This window comes from Leucopleurus acutus, assembly GCF_964270905.1.
Source record: "Leucopleurus acutus genome assembly, chromosome: 11".
NCBI lineage: Eukaryota > Metazoa > Chordata > Mammalia > Artiodactyla > Delphinidae > Leucopleurus > Leucopleurus acutus.
In genome coordinates, this window is record NC_139152.1 from 57,648,571 (window position 1) to 57,672,344 (window position 23,774).

General features: G+C 39.4%; 1 protein-coding gene across 1 annotated transcript in view; it reads right to left on the reverse strand.

Annotated features, from left to right (window-relative positions):
• Positions 1-823: 823 nt before the first annotated feature.
• Positions 824-23,774, reverse strand: part of PTPRR (protein tyrosine phosphatase receptor type R) — a 262,655-nt gene continuing 239,704 nt past the window's right edge. The window contains exons 11-14 of the mRNA XM_082849967.1: positions 21,209-21,319; positions 19,738-19,895; positions 16,077-16,190; positions 824-1,175 (exon numbers count right to left, since the gene is read on the reverse strand). Coding sequence (XP_082706093.1) covers positions 1,082-1,175; positions 16,077-16,190; positions 19,738-19,895; positions 21,209-21,319 — 477 coding nt within the window. The 3' untranslated portion in view covers positions 824-1,081. The remainder of the gene's footprint in view (positions 1,176-16,076; positions 16,191-19,737; positions 19,896-21,208; positions 21,320-23,774) is intronic.

A 23,774-nucleotide genomic window follows, 5' to 3' on the forward strand; every position in this document is an offset into this window, starting at 1 on the left:
AGGAAACAAAGTCAACATTAAATGCATTAGCTGCATTAAAAATTCATATCTGAGCAGAACATCTAGTGTTTGCTGAGTGTAGTGGTTTTTTTTTTTAAGTTTTATTTGTCTCTTGAGGATTAAATCCTTTCAGAGATTTAAGGATATCCATGGCAGCATCCTTTTAAAGGACCTCTGGAAATGAGACAGGTTACATCATTCCCAAAGGCATCTGCCTTTTGCTGGGAGAGAGATTTCAGGTAGACAGCATATTCAAAAATTCTTTCTTAGTAAAAGAGAGACAAGTATTTAAAATTCTTAACACATCATAGTTGCTACAAATTTGTTTTTCCCTTTGAAAGTAAAATGACTCACAATGTAGAAATACAGTGGGTAGAATTCTGGAGCAGAAACCACCTCTATGCCCAATAGTAGAGAGTAAATACATATACACCCAATGACAATCATTGTGCTCTGTAATTGATTGGTACGAGGTACTGATAAATACACATTTAATAGATAATATTTTCAAGACACATTTCCATATAAAATAGTTACTGCTTCTGATTTTTTTTTTTCAAAAACAAGGACTTATTTGTTAAAAATCCATTTTCAATCACAACTTTAGCGGCGAGATTCTGGTAACTGAGAAAGGAATTAGCACTTAAAACAGGAACAGTTTAACAGCTGACAGTCCATTCACAAGACAGAGTTTTTGCAAACATAAAAGCATCTAAACACACAATAATAATTTCTTCAGCAGCTCTTCAAGTCATCATCTGATGACATAAATTTCATACATATATCCTGTGTGGCAGATAGTCAATACAGACAAAACAAAATCCTCCTTAGCTGTGTGAGAAATCAATCATACCTCCATCAGCAAAGGACCTTCAAAATAATTTCGGGGATGCTTACAAATGCATTCATATACACAAGAGGCTGGCAATCTTGAATATGTTGCCATCTTCCACAATCCATGCCCCAGCTTGGCTTCACATCTTCTCTTTGCTTCCACTGCAGGAAGCTCCTTCCAGGAGCCTCAAGTGGGTAATTGACTAATCACCCCTAGAGAGCGATGGTCTGGTAAGTCTTCAGAGAATCACTGGACAGTTTCTGCCGCAAGTCTGCTCTCGTACAGGCACAGAGCGTGATGCACAAATTCATACTGCTCACTGGTTTGGACCATTCCACCCCTGCAAGGAAGAGACAATATAATAATTTATTGCTAACGTCCCACAGTCTCAAGTAACTCAGCGACCACACCCAAACGCAGGTGTTAGCCTAAAGACACACAGAACAGTTGGCCTGGTGATTCTCTTGTTACCTCTCTTACCTACGTCCAGATGACCCAACTGGTGAATTTAATATGCTAATGTATATAAAGGGATTAACACAGTGCCTAGTACACAGTAGGCATTTGATTAATTTTACCAACATATTGTCACTGGAGAGGCAGTACAGCCTCATGGTTAGGTACTTGGACTTTGGAACCAGACTGAGTTCAAATCCCTCCTATCCCAAATCTTAGTTGTATGATCTTGGCCAAGTTCCTTAAAACCCTTTGTGTCTCAGTTTCCTCCTCTGTTAAAGTGGGAGAATAACAGCACCTATTTTAAAGGATTGTTTTGAGGGTTAAATAAATTCATGTATCTGGAGTGTTAGTATTACTTCTCGGGTGCCTTATCATTCATTTTATACGGATTTATGCACTTGGATTAAAATTGATTGATGTAGGTTTACTAAACAAAACTCAACTGTGAAATGTTGCTCTTTCTACGAGTAAAAAAACTACCTTGGAATGGTTTATTTGAGTATGTTATGTGGAAGCAACCTTTGGGGGTGGTGTGCTGAGTATCTAAACACAATAGCAGATACTATGTATAAAATAGACAACTAATGAGAACATACTGTATAGCACGGGGAACTCTACTTAATGCACTGTGGTGACCTAAATGGGAAGGAAATCCAAAAACGAGGGGATGTATGTATACGCATAGCTGATTCACTTTGCTGTACAGTAGAAACTAAGACAACATTGTAAAACAACTATATCCCAATAAAAATTAATGAAAAAAACCCACAATAGCAGGTGGGTCCTTATATGAGTTGGAAAGAGAATTGGTTGCTTTTTTCCCTTTGTCATTTTCATTATCATCCCTAGATACCTTATGTTTTTTTTTTTTTTTGCGGTACGTGGGCCTCTCACTGTTGTGGCCTCTCCCGTTGCGGAGCACAGGCTCCAGACGCGCAGGCTCAGCGGCCAGGGATCACGGGCCCAGCCACTCCACGGCACGTGGGATCTTCCCGGACCGGGGCACGAACCCGTGTCCCCTGCATCGGCAGGCGGACTCTAAACCACTGCGCCACCAGGGAAGCCCAGTACCTTATGTTTTAGCTTAGTAGAAGGTATCTGACTTCATGAGAAGTAATGATGCTTCTCGTTATACTTTTATACATAAAATAGCTATACGGCATTTTGTTTTTTTGATAATGGTTCTTTTACGTGGCAAAGCTACTGATAGTTGTGTAAATGTTACGTATTTTTTCTGCTCACTGAATAACTACATCCCTATTAGTAACTATTTGAAGTCTTACCATCTTCATAACTCTACAACCAATGCTATAACCAATTTTAAACTTATGTTTTAGCTAGTTCTTCCTAGTGGCTGTTGTTACCATTCAAAATAATTATTTTGAGGCCTTTGAGCTCTTCAACTTAAAAAACGAAATATACTGCCTCACTGTAGTGTGATTTCTAGTTAATGGTAATAAGTAAAACTGGGCTTGTACCTATGTTTACTTGCCCACCTCTATAAACACAAGCTCACAAGATACTAAAGCAGTAAGATTTCACCCTTTTAAACTAAGCAGTGATATTAAGTTAGTAACACTTCACCCTTCAAGACGACACTAAATTGGTCGACATAATGCCCAAATGATGTATTTGGCAAGAAATAAAAAGGTAAATATACGTTTTTTGGTGACTGCAACTTATTGGCAGAAATATTTCATCGGTCCTCTTCCCTAGAACTGCACATTTTGTTGTCCTGAAGGCAACTTTCTGGCCAAAGTGTTCCTTGATCCTAAGTTGACAACAGGAATGGCCAACTGAGGATGTGGTGACTTTTCCTCTTCTTAGCTTATGACATCTGGGCACACCTAAAAACAGCAGGTGTCTGGAATATGCTGGCTTTGACTGTGAAGCTTGGGAGATCCAGCCACGGTAAATATTGAGGCAGCTCCAGGGAGTTGAGAGGTGCCTCCCTTCCTCTGGCATCCTCACAGCTCATTAGTCCCCCTCCTTGAGCTGCAGATGGTATGTGGAGCCTTATATGTGCTCCATCTCACGGACTCTGGTCTGTGAACTTCTTCCCACCATTTACTTCACACTGAGGCAAGATTTTCCCCTGATTGTATGTTCTGGTGAACACTGGTATTTACATGTCCAACTGGTGAATGAATGAAGGCACAGTCTAGGTTTTAATTACCATTTTACCCCAGATTGGTTAGCAGTGTATTTTAATGCTTGGAGGATACTTACTATGACATTCTGTTAACTAAGTCAATGTTGTTTCTGCCAGCGAAGTTGGAGAAGATGGGGAAATGAACTCATTAGTTGTAGGCTAGCAAAATTCTTGTGGGTCTCAAGGCTTAAGGAAGGTATAGGAAAAGTTAGGTTACTTCCCACTTGTTTTGAAAAATAAAAGGGAGAGCACTGACATCAGAAGGATCCTCTGAGATCATGTATTCCAACTGCCAACAAAATGTTGTCTTTCCAAAAGGGAGCAGTCTACATGGTAGATGGTCAGCTAGTTTCTGCTGGAGTGCTCAGGCTTTGCCAAGGTTGGCAGGGAAACTTCTGAAGACATCAGAACGAATCTGCCCCTCTCTAACTTTCACCCGCCCCATTGGTCCAACTTAAATAACCCCAAAAAACCTTAAGGCTCCTCTTATAGTCACACAATAGTCTCTAAATGCTGGAAAACAACCATCAAAGTCCCGTAATCTTTTCTTCTCTAGACTAAACATCCTGTGGTCACTCAATATTTCTATGCAGGCTGGTTTCCCTGTCACTCACCAATCTAGTCTCCCCTTTCTACAGGCTGTTTTTATCAAATATGACCTTCTTAGAGTGTTGTGTCTACTCCCAATGAGATCCAGTCAGTGGGAATATTTTCCCCTTTGAACTCCACGTTATAGACCAATGAGTTTGCACCTACAGGTGCACTGGGTGGAAAGATCCCACAGTGCCTACCTAGTGCCTGGTGCTTTGCAAGCATTTTAGGGTAGTAAGTGAAGCTTTGGGTTAATGAAAAAGTCCACAGGATTTTTTTGAATGTGAAAATTACAGCTCTCTTCCATCCTGTACTTATGCTACTGAGTTTTTTCAAACTAAATGCAGAACTTTTTGTTTATTCCTATTAACTTCAACTTGTTGGTTTCAGCACAAAGTTCTTATTTACTGATACCACTATTTCTATCATTCAGTATATTAGCCTCTATTTCTCACCCCCAGATTGGTGTCTCCCAGATAGTTAACAAGCATGCCTTATGTCTTTTTTATCTGTCATTTATAAGGTAGTAGAGAAAGACAGGGCTAAGACAGGGTCTTTATTATAAGTAATTTGATATCGTGTGATATACTGTCTAATCCCATTCCAAAATTATGTCTAACTAGGTTTTAGATCCTTTAAGAGCAGGCATGATGTTATAGTCTTTGCATATTTGCAAAAGTGAAAAGCACTTACTAGTCCTAAGTAAACACCTGTCAAGTAAGTTACCCAGGCCATGCTGTCTCACGTTATATGAAAACATATAAACTCCAGACTAAAAGAAGGCAAGGGACATCCCAGGATGCATTAACTGGAGGCTGACTCAAAATCAGGAACTCATGAGATGAGTGTACTCATCTTTTAAAATATTAAATTTCCAATTGAATATATTGGTATGTAGAATTCTCTGTTGATCTTTGTAAGAACTTGAATTCTAGGATTACCCTGCAGATTTTATTCTGTTATGGGACAAATACAGTCTTCTTTAGGCTGGCCATAGTGAAAAATACTCAAGAAGCTAATATAGTGCCTATACACAAAATACATTTATGGAATAAATAAACAACGTGAGATTAATCATGAACCCTCTAGAGAGCCCTGTACTGATTCAGCCTCCAGGAGAGCTCTGACTTGGACTGCAGGTACCTTTCAGGTCAGACAGGGCTCCATGGACTTGCTGAGGCCTGGATCTATAAGTTCCTAAGCAAGCTGGTCTTCGAACGTAAGAAGCAGGGATGCTCTTTTTATTACTTTAAAAGGCATTATCCAACTCCCTTTTAAAGAGCAGGCACTAAATAATCTTTGACCTCCAACAGATCATAGTTTAAACTTGACCAAAGTTAAGATTTTAAAAGATTTCCATGGTGATCAAAATGCTGCTTCGGTGGAGAAAAGTTGTCATCAGTCGGGCAGCACGCTGACATCACCACCATTACCTAGTACATTATATTAAAGCATTGTCTTCTCATTGGAGAATCCTCTTTGGGCACAAATCTTTTCCCAGGGGGTATAATGCATTAAGCTACAATATCTACTGCCAAACAGCAATCAGATTATCAAAAAAGGGTGAGGTCATATAAAAGCAGGGCAAGGCAACCCAGTTAGCTGTGCGAGTCACTGTGAGTTTGAAAAGGCACTTAGAATGCCAAAGCATCACGTTCATTACCAGTAGGGACCAAAGTGTGTTAAGAGGTTAAAAGGCACCACACACTGTTGTCAAGACAAATCCTGTCACTACCACTTACTAGCTGCTTTACCCTTATTACATAATCTTTGCAGTGCTGTTCCCTCATCTGCAACATGATGAGGTATTCAAAGAGTACCTGCCTCATAGCACTGTTGTGAACTATAAATGGGACAGTCCATTTAAACTGTTTATTAGCACATAGCTAAGCACTTGCAGGTACCATAGTGCTAAATGTTTTTATTACTATTACTCTTTGGTGCTATCTGGTCAAGCAGGACTAGTTGGAAGGCTCTGGGATGAGTCCTCTGAGGACCTTGTAGAGCACACCTGGCAGAGGACAGCTCTGCCATATTGCTCAGGTTGGGCAAGCCAAGATGGAAAGATCCCAATATGTTTCTAAATATTAACCAGCCTAGAAGTCACCTACAGTGGAGGCAGATGACCTAGTGGCAAGAAGTGGACTTGGAGTCTGACAGAGTCAAGTTTGAATCCTTGCTTTTGAACCTATCAGCTATAGGATTTTGAACAAATCATTTGTTCCTCCCAGCTGGGTTTTCCTGACCTATAAAATGACATCAATGACAAACCTCATCAAGATTGTGAGGATTAAATGAGTCAGAGCCTATCAATGTCTAGCCAAAGGCTATTCACAGAATTCCCAGGAGCCCAGGGTTCTACAGTGGTGCCTGTAGTGGAGAAGGAGGGTGGGCCTTTAGGACTGGCTTCTAATCACAGTTTTGACCAGGGCAGCAGTTCTCCTTTTTACAGTTTTTCTTTTTCTTTCTCTCTTTCTTTCTTTCTTTCTTCCTTTCTTCCTTCCTTTTCTTTCTTTCTTTCTTTCTTTCTTTCTTTCTTTCTTTCTTTCTTTCTTTCTTTCTTTTCTTTTTCTTTCTTTCTTTCTCTCTTTCTTTCTCTCTTTCTTTCTCTCTTTCTTTCCTTCCTTCCTTCCTTCCTTTCCTTCTTTCTTTTATTAATTATTGTTAATGGTTTTCCATATTGGTGTTTTGTAGAAGATTTTGTCTTCCCAATGTTTTGTTTCCTGTTGTTCACTAAAAAAAAGTTTAAAAACCACTGGCCTGGCAAACGGTGTTTACCTAAATAAAGTTTCACTTTTTGCAAGGTTTAAATGAGATAATCCATAAAATGCTTAGCACAGTGGCATTTAGAGTACTAAATAAATGCCACGTGTTCTATTTCTTATTCTGTTGGTAAATGCTTAGTTAACATAAGCCCTTAGGGTGATCATGCATCTGGTTTGCTTGGGACAGTCCTGATTTACTCCTGTAAATGGTGTAATTTTTTTTTTTGCGGTACACAGGCCTCTCACTGTTGTGGCCTCTCTTGTTGCAGAGCACAGGCTCCGGACGTGCAGGCTCAGTGGCCATGGCTCACGGGCCCAGCCGCTCCACAGCATGTGGGATCTTCCCGGACCAGGGCACGAACCCGTGTCCCCTGCATCGGCAGGTGGACTCTCAACCACTGCGCCACCAGGGAAGCCCAATGGTGTAATTATTAATAAAGCCCCATTTCACTCTCAGAAGTGCCTGGGTTTGGATGACATATTATTTGTTCACCCTAATTCTGCCCCATTTCATGCTTTGGAAGAAAGTCACTTCTTTTACTGCAAAAATGGTGTTGGGTGCAAGGCTCTGATTTCTTTGTGGCCACAGAATATGAACAGTGTGTATGGCCAGGCCAGAGAGGATTCAGATATACTGCCCTTCCAGAAATGTCAGATAGCACATGTCACCTTAGCCCCATCGAACAAAAAAATCAGTGTCTTCTCGGACGCTCTGCAGAAAAGCACATAGCTTTGTCAGCTGAGGGTAAACTCAGGTTAGAAGAGAAAAAACTATATATTTTTTCACCTTCGCTACTGGGAGGGTGTGTTGAAAAAACCCCCTCCAGATGCCCAGGAGAGAGATTTGGTTTTTAACATGTTAAAATTGTGACCTTTTGTGACTATTAACTCACACGTACAAAGAGCAACAAGCCTTTCCTGCTGCACCGCCCAGAGCGTATCCGGTCTAATCAGTAGACAGAAGAAATGCTGCAGCGGTGACTCACTTCTGGGCTAACAATGGAACTTACGCTCCTTGGCTTTTTATTATTTTTGAATCTGGAATTCTTTTGGTAAAGTTTGGTACAGTAAATTTAGAACAAAAGTTGTGGATGTTAATGTGCCTCATGGGTCTGATAGCTTGGGCATGAGTCAAACAAGGCTAACGTCTGGGGCTGAACCTGGGGTGTCTCAGACAGACATCTTCCCTGTGTCTATATACCATGTCATTTCAAGGACGAAGAACTTAAACATTTTGATTGTTTCTGACCAGGTGTTTTGAATATAGATACTTTTTTCTACAAAGTATTTGTAGGGCATAAAAGCCAACACAAGTCAAATGATAATTCAATGCACTAGCATACCTTGAGTTCCATTTTTTTTTTTTTTTCCTGAAAACTAGCCAATCTTCTTCTGAACACCCAGGTTAACACTCAATTGACTCCTAGCTGAGAAGAAGGAAAAGGTTGTCCTGACAACCACTTGGAAGATTCGGTTGGCATTATCTGTTTTACGAGAGGACGTCTTGTTGTGGTCTCAAGAACTGTGATGTCAAGTAAATCCAAACCAATTTCTAAGCTTTACCTTCAAGTGTTCTGAAAATAAGTAGACCAAAATGTTCAATCCCTGATCTTCAAATGAGATCGTTGAAATTCACTAATTAAGGGGAATCTCTGGGATTAGTTGGGATTGCAGAAGGATATGGCTAAATGTAAGACAAAGGTTGGTAAAAATTATACCAAGAGGTGAAAATGTTAGCTTTGGAATTATTTTAACCTAGTTTTGCTAATATGGACACATATTAGGAAACTGGTGGCATATGTATTCCTCTTCTTAGGTTGTTATAGTTAAAAAAAAAATCGTCAAACTAAAGTGATTAATCAAAACATTTAAACAATGATATGACGCACACTGGAAGCATTTTTTCTATCCTGTCTGGGAAGCCACAAGTAAGGTCTTTGGATGTCATTCCAATTTAAGGCCTCCAAGGTAAGGATGTACAAAGACAACTGCAGATTTCACTACTGACTCTCAAAAGGGTGGATTAGACAGATTGTTTCCTGTTTCTGAGGAAGGAAAAAAAAGAGGGAAAGAGGAGAAAAAAAAAGGCTTTGGGATCACAAATTATTTTATGTGTTTCACTTCCCAAATTCTGTTTTCAAGTTCTTCCAGAGTTCAGAGGTGTCGAGTGGGATGAAAAGAAATACAGTGAGGAAAAGATTGCCTGAGGTCAACCTACAATGGAACACGTTCTTTGCCTCCCTGCCTAGACGTCTTCTGGTGTCCCCACCTTGCTCCTTAGTCATTCTCCATATGCATGTGAGGCAGTCTCTGAGTATCCTGGGCCATTTTATTATTATGCATTATTATTATTACTTTTAAAGGGACAAGTGCATCTCTCAGACTCCATGTGTAAATGACCTTCATCACTATCTCACACCATGAAAACAGTATACACAAGCCTAAATGAATCTCTTGTAGCAGGCTCTAAATATGATGAAAGTGTTGGTTTAGCTTTAATAGCAACTGGAATTCTTAATTAGGTGGTATCGTCACAATAATTTAGTGATATTTAAGATGAGAAGATTTAAGCAAGCCATGGAAGGGCTAAATAATAAAACAGGATTCATTTATAAGCATTATGGGATTCAAAGTATAACCATCAGGCTGGGGTCCACGAAATATTTTACTCTTGTAAAGGGGTCCTCAGACCAGATGAGGTTGGAGGCTTCTGATATGCACCACTTCTCTTTCTCCATATGTAGACACAGAGGCTTAGAGTGACAAGTGGTCACACTGGAAATTAGGGTCAGAGCCAGGATTAGCACCAACATCCTCGACATCTGGTCCAGGAATCTCTGGCACCTCTTTCTCTAGTGGCTGCCTGCTCCTCACTCCCACCAGCCAGTGCTCTGTCCCAATTGCCTGCTACTACCTTCGTCTTTTAATTAAAAATGAATATCATGGCAATGAAGGAATGATCCATGAACACACTGCTAAATAAAACACCTGTGGGTGCCCTGCACTGAATCTGAACTCCTATTTGGAAAAAAGAAATCCCATTTTAGTTCAAAATATGCTCAAAAGTATTATTAATAGGAGAATCACAGACTCATGAATCTGCAGTGAGAACTGTAGTATCTATTAATAGAAGTTGCCTGAAAGCCAATAAAAATAATGTCTTGCCAGAGAGTGAGGAATCCACTAAATGGTTCTGTCATTGTTGTTACACTGGAAACATCCATTCAGCATAACACACTCATCTCTAAACCAGACCATCTGAATTTATTGCTAAAACGCAGACTTGTGATCTGAGTACAAATTGCCCGTTTATGTTATGTTGAATAACAATGATCGAGCATTGTAATGTTTTCTTTCTTTCTTTCTTCCTTCTTTCTTTCTCTCTCTCTCTTTTTTTTTTTTTTTTGATAAGGTCTTTGATTCTACTCAATGCTCAGACTGTTGATTATCAATCATGGAAGCCATTTCCAGTACCAAAACCACTTTCTTTTTCTTTGCTGTGAGCCAGGCTCTGGACTTCTCAGAGGAGGCACATAAAAGTGGTGGGGGGTAAACTATAAAAAAGATGCAACGTGCAGCCTTGGATCACTAGTGGGCAGAGGCCATTGCTAAGGAGGGTATGGGAGGATAGGAAAAATTCTATGGAGCTTGGACCCTGCAGAGTACAAAATATTAGCCCTCTGATATATTGGCTCTGTCTTTTGTAGCCCTTATTATGCTCAGCTGGATGCTTCCAATTAGTCCCACCCTTTCCTTTCCCCTTTTTAATGGTCTCCACCCAGGCTCAAATTCCTATGCCGTCTCTAGTCTTCTCTTCGCCACCAAACTTCTTGAAAGGATAGCTTATATTTATTATTTTACAACTTCTTTCCCTCCCTTTTAGATAGTGTCTGAGGAAAGTTTTGTGTGGTCAAATAAATGTGAAAGAGTCCTTCAAGGAAGTGTAATAGATTTCCATGCTGGGGGACACTTCAGATCCTTTAATGCTTTAATACTTTTTGTGAATATCCAAGTGGAGAGGGGTTCTAAGAAATATAGCATATAGCTTTTTCTCAAAATGAATTGAGAAGCTTTTAAATTTTATTTTATTATTATTTTTTTTTGCCTGAGTACAGGCTAAGAGAGTCTGACACTTAGCGGGTTCTCATAGTGTAATTAATCGTTAAAATGTGCCCTGAGAAACACAGTCTGGAAAAGTCTGTTAAGGAATCCGACTTGCTCCACCCAGGTGCCTGATGCATGTTCAGCAGTAGATGTTTAGTAAATGTTTGTTGAATGAATGACCGTATGCATGATTCAGGAGGACTGCTCTGAGCAGAGAGCGTGGGTGACTGTTCCACAGGACACAGAATTCACACCCATCTACAAACATCCGTCCTAAAACATCCCCCGACAGGGTCGACTGCATGGACTCGACATGCTCAGTCACACCAGCCCGATCTCCCTGTGCTGAGAAGGACCCCGTATTGGCTTCATGCTTTGCTGTTGCCACCTTGAAAGAGTTAATCATTTTTTAAAATGGGGCTCCACATTTTCATTTTGCACTGGGCCCTGCAAATCAGGTAGCGGTTTTGCAGCTCTTCTGCCCTCACCTCCCCAATGCCCAGAGCTGTCTATCAGTCTCCTCAATGGCAGGGCCTCTTCTGGAGCCCTCTCTTCAATTCCTCTTCATCAAGACCTCAGTTCTGAACGTCTTCCCGATGTGTGGAGTTACACACTCTCTAGCTAACATACCCTCTAGCTAACATACCCTAACTGGAAAAGGATAGATCACCCTGTTTAAAGTGTTAATAGCCAGGAAGACATAAGGTATCACTCTCACCTCTCAACTGTAGTTCAAGAAACTTGAAAAAGGACTGACTCTTTAAACCAAAGGTTGGCTCTCTAATAGTAGTCTTTTAAACATTCACTACACACAGATATTTTAGGCACCCTCCATAGATAGATATTTTGGGATGAGGCAAATTCTCCATGTTCCTCAAATTATATTTTTAAGGCAACTGCTGACAATATCACTTTATCTATTCATGAAACAGCTCTCCTTCATATTAACCATTGTTTTAAAAATTATAGTGTCATTGCATTTTTTTATTGGCAAAGAATGATCAAAGAGCTAAGTTTTTGTCTAGCAATTCTGCAATAAACATATTCCAAAAGATTGTTTACTTTTATCAAAAACAGTCATACCTTTTGAGTTAGAAATCAGAAGTCCCAGATGCCAAAGAGGTCTATTTCACCAGGTTTCTTAGCTAGGTGACATTGGGCAAGTTACTTGCTATCTTGAATCCTTTGTTTCCTTATTTTAAAAAAGTGAGGCCAAGGAATATCTCTTTTCTGACCCTTGGGTTCATTTTGGGAGTTAAATGAGGCATGTGCTTTGAAGACCATGGTGCAGTGACCATCATTAAATAAACCTCTGCTGTCAACAGTGCATTTTGGAATGTTCTGAAGACAAAATTGAAGCCAAGGACCGCCACAGAGACCAGGATTGGGTGCAAGGTTTGAAGAACTGATGAATAACAATAAGCTGCAAGAGCAGAAGGACAGGCATTTGGATTTTCTGAGGCCACTTTTCCCTTTACCAATATGAGTTAAATCCATGGTCGACAGCAGCAGTCGCCTACAAACTGGAATTCTGAAAGTGAAGTATGACAAGAAAAGAATGAAAAAATGAAGCAAGATGTAAGAAGGATGGAAAGAAGTTGGATGGAGACAAAGAAAGGAGGGAGTTTTCTGTTTTGCTTTTTATAATAACTAAGGAAGTGCACAACAGAAGGAAGAGACAAGAAAAAGAAAATCTGTTAATCCTGTGAAGGAAGGAAGGCAAAGGAAAGACTTTTCAAGGAAAGTTTCAAGGAGACGATCTGCTTCATAAACAACAGAAGCAGCGGCTCAGAATTCATGTAGAAGGGATCTTGATGAATAAATCAGTTAGAATGATATCAAGACACATATTGGCAGTAATTCAGATCCAGGGGGTAGGGAATCCATAGGCTTTAGATCAGCAGAGAAGTTGAATATGTTTTGAAAATCCTATCAGGAGTAAAAAGACAAGCCTTGTGGGAGACCTTGGTGGTGATGGAAGGCCAAGGCTAAAAATTTCTGCCCATTTGCTTTAGGAAGGAAGGAGCCGATAGAGGAGGCATTGTGATATGGTTTTAAAAATGTATTTGTAAAAAAAAAAAAACGTATTTGTGATTCTCTTCAAAGCCAGAGAACAATTTGGTAGACTTGACAGAGTAATGTGACCGGGAAGTGGAAACCAAGGTGGAGGTCAGGCTATAGAAGCCAGTGGGGGAGGAGGGAGATGGGAGGGCGAATCGACAAGATCTAAGAGTAACAAGAGCCCAAACAATGAGCAAACGAAGCCCCCCCTTTTTTCAGGGTGTTGTTCCAAATAGGGTCAGAACAGGTGTTGGACATCAACTTGGAGTCCGTTTAGATCTATGTATTTGGCATTCATGGAACTCTGGCTCTAGCTAATAGGAAAGTGGGTGCACGGACATGAACTGGAGTCCCTGGGGGATATGTGGGTCCCATGCAGGAGCCTTGTTTACAGAAGCACAAAGCAGAAGAGATCAAGGTCACCGCAGACTGACTGGGTACTGTCCCTCACTCTCTGACATAGGTCTGACATAGGTCCCCTCTTCTTGGTGAAGGTAGGTCGTGGAGTCTGAAGTGAAGCAAATGGGTCCTGTTCCAGTTGGGGTGGGCAGTAGTGGATGGAAGGCAAGGGGGTTTCAGGAAACCAAGACAGCAATTATAAGAGGAGGGGGAGAGAGAATTGAAGCTGATCTTCTTATGCACAAAAAGTAGACATTTTTGGAAGTAGTTACATGAGGGGTATGGAAAGGCAGAAGTGTGGAGGGGGGTAGAGAGAGGGTAAGAAACCTAGACTAAATGTTCTACTCAGTACTCCACAGGTATAATCTCCTCTTAATGTTACTGCAACCCTGTGGCGTATATATTATTAGTTCCAATTTATAGATACATGTTCAGGTTCTTGCTATATTTATTGATAATAACTGTGGCTAACCTTGGTTGCATGCTTAAGTGCCAGCCACTTTACAGATTATCTCTTAATCCTTATAACAACATAAGAAGTAGATACTATTATTACTTCCATTTTCCAGATGAGAAAATCAAGGCATGGAGAAGTCTTATAATTTGCCCAAGGCCACACAACCAGGAAATGGTGGGAGCCAGAATGCAAAGCCAGGTAATAGATTTCCAGAGTCCATAATCTTAATCATCAAGGTAAACAGCTTCTAATAAGCCAAAGTTAAGAGAAAAATAGAGGGAAGATACACTGACAAAGACTTAGAAATTACTATTTAAAAGGAAACAAAGAACGATAGTGATGGGGAGGGAAAACCTCATCTGGAAAGGAGATTTGAATGTTTAGTTTTTAGAGACTGGAGAAACTTCACTGATGATTTTAATAATAATGAAGATGATAGTAACGAAGTGAACATTTATTGAAAGGCTTCCCGGGTGCCAGACTCTGTTCTGAGTGCTTTATATATATTTTCTCGTTGAATTTTCTGAACAATTCTTTTGTCTCTATTGAAATTCTAGGACCTAGTACCTAGTAGGGGCTCAACAAATATTTATTGCATGACTTAAAAATGTGACTTTTGTAGTTTTACTTTTAGGAAACTCTAGGTCACAGGGCTAAATTCCAGGAGGCTCAGATCCTGTGACTCTTGTTTTATTACCTCAGAGCATTTATCTCTGTCTGAAATTGTCCTGTTTATTTCTGTGCTGTTTATTATCTCTTCTCTTCTCTCTGTTAGCATCTAAACTCTAGGAGAGCAGAGCCACACTCATCTCTTTTAAGTACGTGCAGCATCCAGAAAAATGCCTCGCGTTTAGGAGATGATTCATAAATATTCGCTGTGCGAATGAAAGAAGAGAAACCATAGCTCAGCTCTCAGAACAACTCTTCATCCACGATAGCACAGCAAACTGCAGAGCAGGGAGGTCCACTGCTCATGTGCCCATACAGCATCTTCCTCTCTGTGCCTGCTCTCAATGAGCACCTGTGCACGTTCTCGGTCACTGACTCAACTGTTCATTTCCCCAGGCTTAGTTGTGGAGCAAGGAAGAAAAGAAATTACTTGTTTGTTCTGTTTCCAGTGCATAAACAGACATCATCACAAAGGTGATCAAACCATCTATACATAAAAATGACTCTTCCAACTCACACCCATTAGGATGGCCACTACAAAAAACAAAACTAAACAGACAGAAGTTGGAACCCCTGTACACTGTTGGTGGCACTGTAAACAGTGCAGCTGCTGTGGAAACCAATATGGTATTCCTTGAAAAGTTTAAAATATTACCATATGGTGCAGCCATCTCATTTCTGGGTATATACTCCAAAGAACCTCAAATAGCTATTTGTACATCCATGTTCATAGCAGCATTATTCCCAGCAGCCAAAAGGTGGCAGCAAACCAAGTGTCCATTGACACATGAATGGATAAACCAAATATGGTATATACGTACAATGGAATATTATTTAGCCTTAAAAAGGAAGGAAATTCTGACACGTGCTACAGTATGGATGAATCTTGAAGATATTACGCTAAGTGAAAGAAGCCAGTAACACAAGGACAAATACTGCATGATTCCACTTACATGAGGCACCTAGAGTAGCCAAACTCATAGAGTGAGAAGGTAAATAGTGGTTGACAAGAAATGGGTACTTGTTGTTTAATGGGTACAGAGCTTTTCAAGATGAAAAGAGTTCTGGATTAGGTTGCAGGACAATGTGAATGTACTTAACACTCTGAACTGTACTCTTAAAAATGGTTAAGATGGTAAATTTTGTTATCTGCATTTTGTGCAATTAAAAAAGGAACAGTGAAAAAAAAGACGATTCTTGGTATTATGACATATGCCTCATTTTTAAGGATCAAGATCCTAAAGTGAATGATTCACTTAAGTCCCATGAAAATGCAAAGTCCCTATGGAGGAACAGAGGTGTGAGACTAAGAAGGAACAGCTACCACCATAAACAACCTGCAGCAAAGACAAGGAAGGGTTAAGCATAAGCTCTTGGCTTTGGACTCCTGAGGGTGAGTGTTGCAAATAACAGTTTCTTCGATGGCTTTTTAATGTAATGTACATTCCTAAGCATTTTACACAAACCTCTACAGAGAGTTAGGACTTCAGAGCCTGTGGTGTTGACAAAGTCAGGCTGATCGGATTAGGTTGTGACGATGACGCTGCTCTGAAGTGTCTCTCACCCTCTGCCCCTGACACTCACCTGTCCACACGCAGCTGGCAGACGATGCTCAGCACGTCCACAACTCCTTCTTCTCTCAACTGTCGACAGCCGATGGATGTAGCAATAAAACACCCCGTCCTGCCTATCCCTGCACTGAGAAGAAAAGGTAACGCAATAAAAGGTGCAGGAAAAATAGCGAAGGTAAAATATATTCTTTTAAAAAGGTACTTTTAAAATTGGAAACAATTACGATTAATAATAGTAATTACAGCAGCAACAGCTCTCATGTACTGAGTGTACAAACCCGGCCCTGTGCTGAGTGCTTTAACGGCAATTCTTCCCTTTAGGTCTAAGCAGTAGGATGAATGGGGTGGAGGGAGGTAGTAGGGGGGGACAGAATAGTGAAAAAGGTACTAGTTGTTCTACAAAGAAGAATTAAGGCCTGAAATTAGGTAAGGTATGGGCAGTAGCAAGGAGGGGAAAGACTTATACACATCATAAATGTGAGTGTGGAGGAGTGGAGCTGAACTGTGAGAAAAGCAAGAAGTCCAAGGTGACTCGCCTGGAGGACTGGAAGAATGGCAGCGTTTGTCGAGAGGAAGGGGGAATTCTGGAATGAGGGCTGATTTGAGGGAGAGAGTGGGGACGTTGGTCTTGGATATACTGATGTGGAAGATGCTAGTGAATAACTGAAGATTCAATTCAGTTAAGGAGAGAGGATGTGGCTAGAAGCACATATTTCCAAGTTTTCTTTCTTTCTTTTTTTTTTTATCAAGGTAACAGTTAAACAGACATACTACCTGTCATGGAAGGTTTACTCATGAATCTCCTTCAGACGGTAAGTCATCAACTTAACAAACAAGCTTTCTCTCTCTCTCTCTCTCAGCAATTTCAACCACAAATGTAAATTTCTCTCAGATCTACACTTAAATTCCCCAAGTTTCTCCTAAACTCTAGATTGGCATTCCACCTCCTAGCTGGCACTCTTGCTGTTGCTTTTTTACACTTGCTGCATTTCAATGTATCTAAATTCAGTGTATCTAAAACAGAATTAATTATCTTTTTCCTCAATGGCATTACCAGGCAGCCACAAGTTTTCCAGCCTAGAAATCTTGGAGCTATTTTCAACATCTCCCCCTCTCTCAACTCCCACAACCAATCTGTTACCAATTCTTATATTTTCCACCTCTGCGGAGCTGTTGTGATCCATGCTTTCCTTTCTATAAACTGTGCTCACGTTTTTGAAATCTTAGTTTATGATTAGCAATGATCTCATTATGGTTTCCCAGGCTCAAGACTCTTCCTGGGCTAATTCATGATATACACAGCTGCTAGGTTCATCTTTCTAAAACAGGGACCGGATCATATTACGCGCTACTCAAAAACTGTAGATGGCTCCCAGTGGTCACAGCACAATGTCTAAGCACCCTTCCATGGTATTCAGGCCCTTACATAATATGACTGTGACGAACTTTCAAGCTTTTTGCTGTCAACTTTGTACCCTTTGCGTCATTGTTTTCATTTGAATCATTGCAAAAAACTCCTATTTTCTAATTTTTCTTTTTGTGTTAATGGATATTTCTCCAGTCAGAAATGCCCTCCCTACCACCTTTTAAAACCACAAACATTGAACCTCTTTTCAAGATCCTGTTCAACTTTATTCCAACTTTTAGAGGCTTTTTCAATCCTCATGGTTTGAATGAATAATTCCCCTCTTGGCACTCAAGTAGCACTATTTCTCCTACATGGCATTTACTTCCTGTTGAATGTGGGTGCAGAGGAATTCAGATGAGGCATGAGTCCCTTTTAGTTGAAGTGTCTATGGAGACTTTGTCTCAATAAAGAGACAGGACTTGAACTATACCCTGTGAATGGCAGGCATTTGGGTTATCATGAAGGAGAGAGAATGTTCCATGGATGAGAATGGTAAAAGGAAAGAATTGCTGCAGAATAGAGTGACAATGAGTAGGCTAGTTTGGCTTAAAGAGAAAGTTACATTAGAGGAACAGTGGGAAATAAGACTGGGAAGGTACAGTGGGGTCTATAAAGGATCTTAAATGGAAAGCTGAAAGGTTTGGACATCATCCGGTAAAAGAATGCTAGTCTTTTTTCTTCCTTTTTTTTTTTTTTAGAATTTGTTGAAAACAATGAGTTTTCACTCCCAGGAAATTCACCTAACTTCATGTACTCAAATCTGTTCAAGTCATTTCAAGTTCACTGGCCCTCATAGCTAATCCACAGATCCGAGGTTGAGAACTTCTGCTCTAGGGAATGGGAAGCCTTTGAGAAGTGTTGAGCGTAGACTCCATGTGATGAAAGAGGATTTTAGGCGCCTCATCCAAGAGGAGTGCACAGAATAGGCTGTAGTAGGGGTGGAGCATGGGGAAGTGGGGTGTGTATGTGCAATTAGCCGACTTCTTCTAAAATACATGGGTGAGGTCATAAGGGCCTGAACTTGGGTGGTTGGGCAGGAAGTGATGATTATGGGAGAAGCTTTGAAGGGAAAGCCAATCTGGTGACTGATTAGATATGGAGGCTGGAATTGAGAGAAGGGCCAAAGATAACTGTCAACATTTGATGTTGAGTGCCTGGAAAAAAGATGGTCTCATTCTTAGAAATAGCAATCAGAAGGGGAGCTGGTTTCACAGGGGAAATGGTAAGTTCATTTTAGATATCCTGACTGTTTTATGATTTTGGGTGGGGGACACTTCCAGCCCTAAAGTATGGCCAGTTAGGTATTTTTCTTCAGCCCCAAGCTAAGTTTAGGATGAGGCCTAATGTTAGAAACTAGATAATGACACTTTGGATAAATAGACATATAGTAAATTTTACCCTTAATTAAACCACAAAGGTTCAAAAGAAGGCTAAAATTATAATCTAAAATAATATATTTTATTTCTTAACAATATCAAAAACTATCTTACAAGACTTAGGAGGGTCAATAAAGTAACACCAATTATTTGGAGAAAGTATGGAGAATAAATGGCCAGTTATATAAATAACCTTAAAATATATGCTTTAGTTTGGGCACACTAACGGGAAAACAGGGGGAAGAGGTATAATTTAAAGGAGAAGACCTTTAAGCTAGACGTTAGGGAAGGGAACCACTGTGGACATCTGTCACTGTGTCAGCCCAGCCTCCAGTACCGCATGTTCTGGTAACTTTGTTCTCCTTTTGGCGAATTACCACTTGCCCACTTCCCATTTCATAAATTTATTTCCATCTGTTTTTCATGAGGTAACTTTTAGAATAGTTGACTGGTTTTCACCAAATTTGACATAATAATAAATGTTATCAAGATACAATCCTAGTAAAGTCCAGGGGCCATCTTGAAACAACAAAAGGCTGTTGATAATTAAAAAAACCATATGTCATTCCTAGCATACGTGAGACTGATGAGACTAATTGAAGCCATCTACGTTTCAAGGTAGAGGACTGAGTGAATAAGTTCTCCTGTTCCCTGAGCTGAGTGATATTTTCTCCACTGTGTGACTGTTCGCTGAAAATATGCTAATGATGTCACTTCATTTCTGTTAAGTATCATCTCGGTCAAGCCACAAGTATGAGGAAGTTAATCATTTTCAATACATATTTAATTTATCAGCCAAATCAGAACCAGGAAGTAAAACCCAACTTCCACCTGCTCTATGACTTTACAAAGGACAGCTGCTTAGGCAGAAAGGACAGCTCATCCCTTACCTGCAGTGGACAATCACAGGCCCTCGGCCCACGGAGGCAAGTCTGTCTTCTTCCACATCCAGCATGAGCTGTAGAAGGGGCTGGGCACTGGCTGGAGTCTTGTGATCGGGCCATGAGGTGTACCAGTAATGCTTCACGTGTTGCGTGTGACTTCCTTGCTGAAAATAGGAACAGCCACCAGATGCTTCATTGTCCTGTGGAACTAAAAGTCACCCAAACCACAATACTGAATGCCTTCTATCACTCCCATCTTGCTGGCAACTGATTTCTAGGCGGAAAAAAAATCTAGGAGATTTTTGAAGAATACTCTTTCACCCTGAGAAAACTTTACTGTAACTATGCTGATGCCAAAGTTTGACAGCCTTGCTCTGTTAAATGATAAATATGTATTTAGTACATATGTTTAAGATATATTTAATATAGAAAACATACATATGCTAAATATATGTTTGTAATTTGTTATAATAAACATAATGGATGTTAGATGAAGATATAACCAAGAAAGAATCAGGATATAGTGCGTTTCCTGCTCTTTGAACATTCCTGAGATGTTATTATAAACATATTGACCAGTATAAGAACGCTTAATTTTATAGTCAGTCTCTCTAATAATTCTACACTCATCCCAAATTCCAGTTTTTCACAGCAGTGAGGAATTCCTGTAGTAAAGGAGCGACAAGGGGGGTCACTAGATTAGAAATGCTTTGAGTGAGGGTCCATGCACATCACATCAAAACCCAGTGGGGGGCCTGGTGTGGACGAGGCACTTGAGAACACTGTGTTGAACAGGTCTCAGTAAGTGCCTCGCGGCTCTGCATCTACCCTCTTCCTCTCTGCGGTGATTCTGTCCCAGTAATGAGGCTCTAGATAGAACTGGAATCTTTGGGATGATTGCTCTCCAGAAGTAAAAACAATACCATGGCAACATTCCTCAGCATCTGCTGCCCCAAATTTAAATAACTTTTCTATGACATAATGTGGTCCGGGAAAGTCCCCATAAATGACTGTGACTCCAGGTTTTGGGAGATCTCATCAACACTTCAGGCTTTTCTTGCCGCCCACAAGCGCAGATTTTCCCTTTCACAGTTTCCAGGCCTTACTTAAATCTGCTTAGACCAAAGGGACATTAAAAAAAGAAATCATGGTACAGTCTCTAGCACAAGCCTTTAGTTAAAGGCATTCAAAAGGTTAAATCAGAGGTGTCATATTTATGCAGAGTAGAAGACCTGAGCCTCCCACTTAGTGAATTTCCTTAATTGCTGCTTATATTAATTTAACAATTCCACATACTAATAGTAGCCGATAACAAAGAAATCCTTAAGGGAGTGATTATAATTTCTCCTTGATCTTGACATTATTTAATTTATTTAAATTGAATCTGCAGTACTTATTAGGATAAATAATTTCAAAGTAGAAATGTAATCCTCCAACATCGTCTACTTTGTAGATAGCTACAGCTCCACAGTTTTACCTTTAAGACAAGGTTTCGAACGGTGTAGTTATCACATTCATTTACATTGATAACCAGAACCTCGACTTTCCCATATATTCCTCTCTTTTCTGGCCAGTAAAGCACACATTTCTGGAGGAGGGGAAAGAAGAACAAATATTAAAGAAGCAAATATTAATGGTTTTCATTGGCCTTGGAGTATTTTTTATTTAAGCATCTGAAAATTTTCTATTTAGTTAATATAAAAAAATCAAGTATCAATTTTCACAGTTCTGTAAATGAGCTAAAACCACTGGACCATACATTTTAAATGGGTAAGCTTTATAGTATGTATAGTGTAGTATGTGTAGTATATGTAGTATATGTAGTATATGTAGTATGTGTAGTATATGTAGTATATGTATATGTAGTATATGTAGTATATGTAGTATATGTAGTATATGTAGTATATGTAGTATATGTAGTATGTGTAGTATAAATTATATCTCAATGCTTTTTAAATAAAATATCAATTTTTACATATGTCTGCCCAACACTATTAATCCCACACCAAAAAATAATTAAGGTGAGATTTTCCAAATTCCCATAGAGAAATTAAGGACTAATTAAGAACTGAATTAAGAATTAGGAAACTAAGATCCAAATATTAGAGTTTATCCTGTGATGACTAGGATTAAAACGAATGTTTTCCCACAGTGACTGAGGCAAGTCACATTTCCTACTTCATCAAAAAAAGTCTCTAATTAGAGTATCTGTGATGTGTTAGGTGCCACAGGATCCAGTTTCCCTTGTATGTAAAGCAGATGTAATGACCATTAATACACCTAAGGTATTATATTTTCTAGGACCAATGACCCTTTCGCCTATGGGATCCATTGAAATAAATGTAGAGCAAAATTATTTAAAAAATTTTTATGATGGATCCTCTTTGAAGGGTTTAATAGCAGTAATAATAATTATATGGCGAGCAAGAAAATATAATGTGGTGGTTAAGGTGCAAGCTTTGGAGTCAGAGAGCCTGGGGCCAAATTTTGGTGCTACCATTTATCTGTGAATCCATAAACAGGATACTTAATCTCTCTGGACTCAGTTTCCTCAAGATTTAATACATGGAAAGCACTTAAGACAAAGCCAGGGATACAGTAGGCATTAAAAACATGATGTTATTATTATTATTGTTATTTTACAACTACTCAGTTATGGAATGGGTTTTTGATCTAAAGTGATTAGATTATTACTTAAATATGCATTAGACCATGCATTAAATATTATATTATTTTTATGATATCCAAGCTACATTATTTAAAAAACTACAAAATGAGACTCAAGCATACATATAAGCTCATATTATTTATTATTTTGCCTTTTAAACAACTGCAAAAGAGCTATTAATTTCTTGCCACATATTTTAATGACTAAGAATGTAAAGTGTGAAAGTTGACGTTTTATTTTCAGTGCCCAGGGAAGCAATTTAATTTTAGAAATATTGTTTAAATAGAATTCATGATTTTCTTTCAAACACACATGCATATTTATAGAGAAATTCTTTCACTTCTTGCCTTCAACAGGGACTTTGAGGTCCTCAGGACACTTGTTTCTTTACATCTATGTCAAAGGCACGTGACCAAACTTGAAAAAAATTAAGTACTTATAGATTTAAAAGAGTAGTAGCAAAAACATTACAGAATTACAGAACTAAAGGAAAAGACACATAAAGTATCAGAAACACACCTCTGGGGCTCTATCATGCTAAGTACCAAGTACCCTATGTGATAAAGCCACAAGGAAGTCACTTCACCTAGTGGAATCAGTGTTTTTCATCCACTACAATAAAAACAAATTTGCATCCTCTACGTTCTGGTCCTTTTCCAAACAAAGTAAATCATTTTCACCTCTATTTACACGCCACCCCACACCCAAGACTGTCAAGCAATCAGGCTAAAGGCTTACCCTGGCTAATATAACATTAACATTAAAAAAAGAAATCTTTAGCACAGGGAACTATACTCAAAATCTTGTAATAACCTATAACGGAAAAGAATCTAAAAAAGAATTATACATATATATATATGTATATATATATGTATAACTGAATCACTTTGCTGTACACCTGAAACTAACACAGCATTGTAAATAACTATATTTTAATAATTTTTTTAAAAAAGCAATCTTTTAAAAATACAGCAATTTCTTTCCCTCCTCATTTACGAGTTGCCAAATGTCTCAAATTCCCCCAGTTTGTTAAAGGTAATCATACTAACCAATTTGCCTGGTTTCTTTCAATGGAGCATCAATTATGTCGCTGCAAGACCCGAGCTATTTTGTGTCTTAAAACCCATGCCTCCTGGATGAATCCAAGAAGAGTGACAAAGAATCTTGAAAAAGGTACTGAACAAAGAAAGTGGCATTCAGTGGCCCAGCAGTCTGGCATACGTGGCCCCATTGTCCAAGATCACGTCTGAGGAGCAGGCCCCTCTTTGGGAAGGTGGCTCTTGAAACCGGTAAGAAAAGCTGCGAGGCAGGAGCTCTCAGCCTGCACCCTGACTCTTAACAATACAATCCAGGCTTGTGCACCTACTTGATAAAT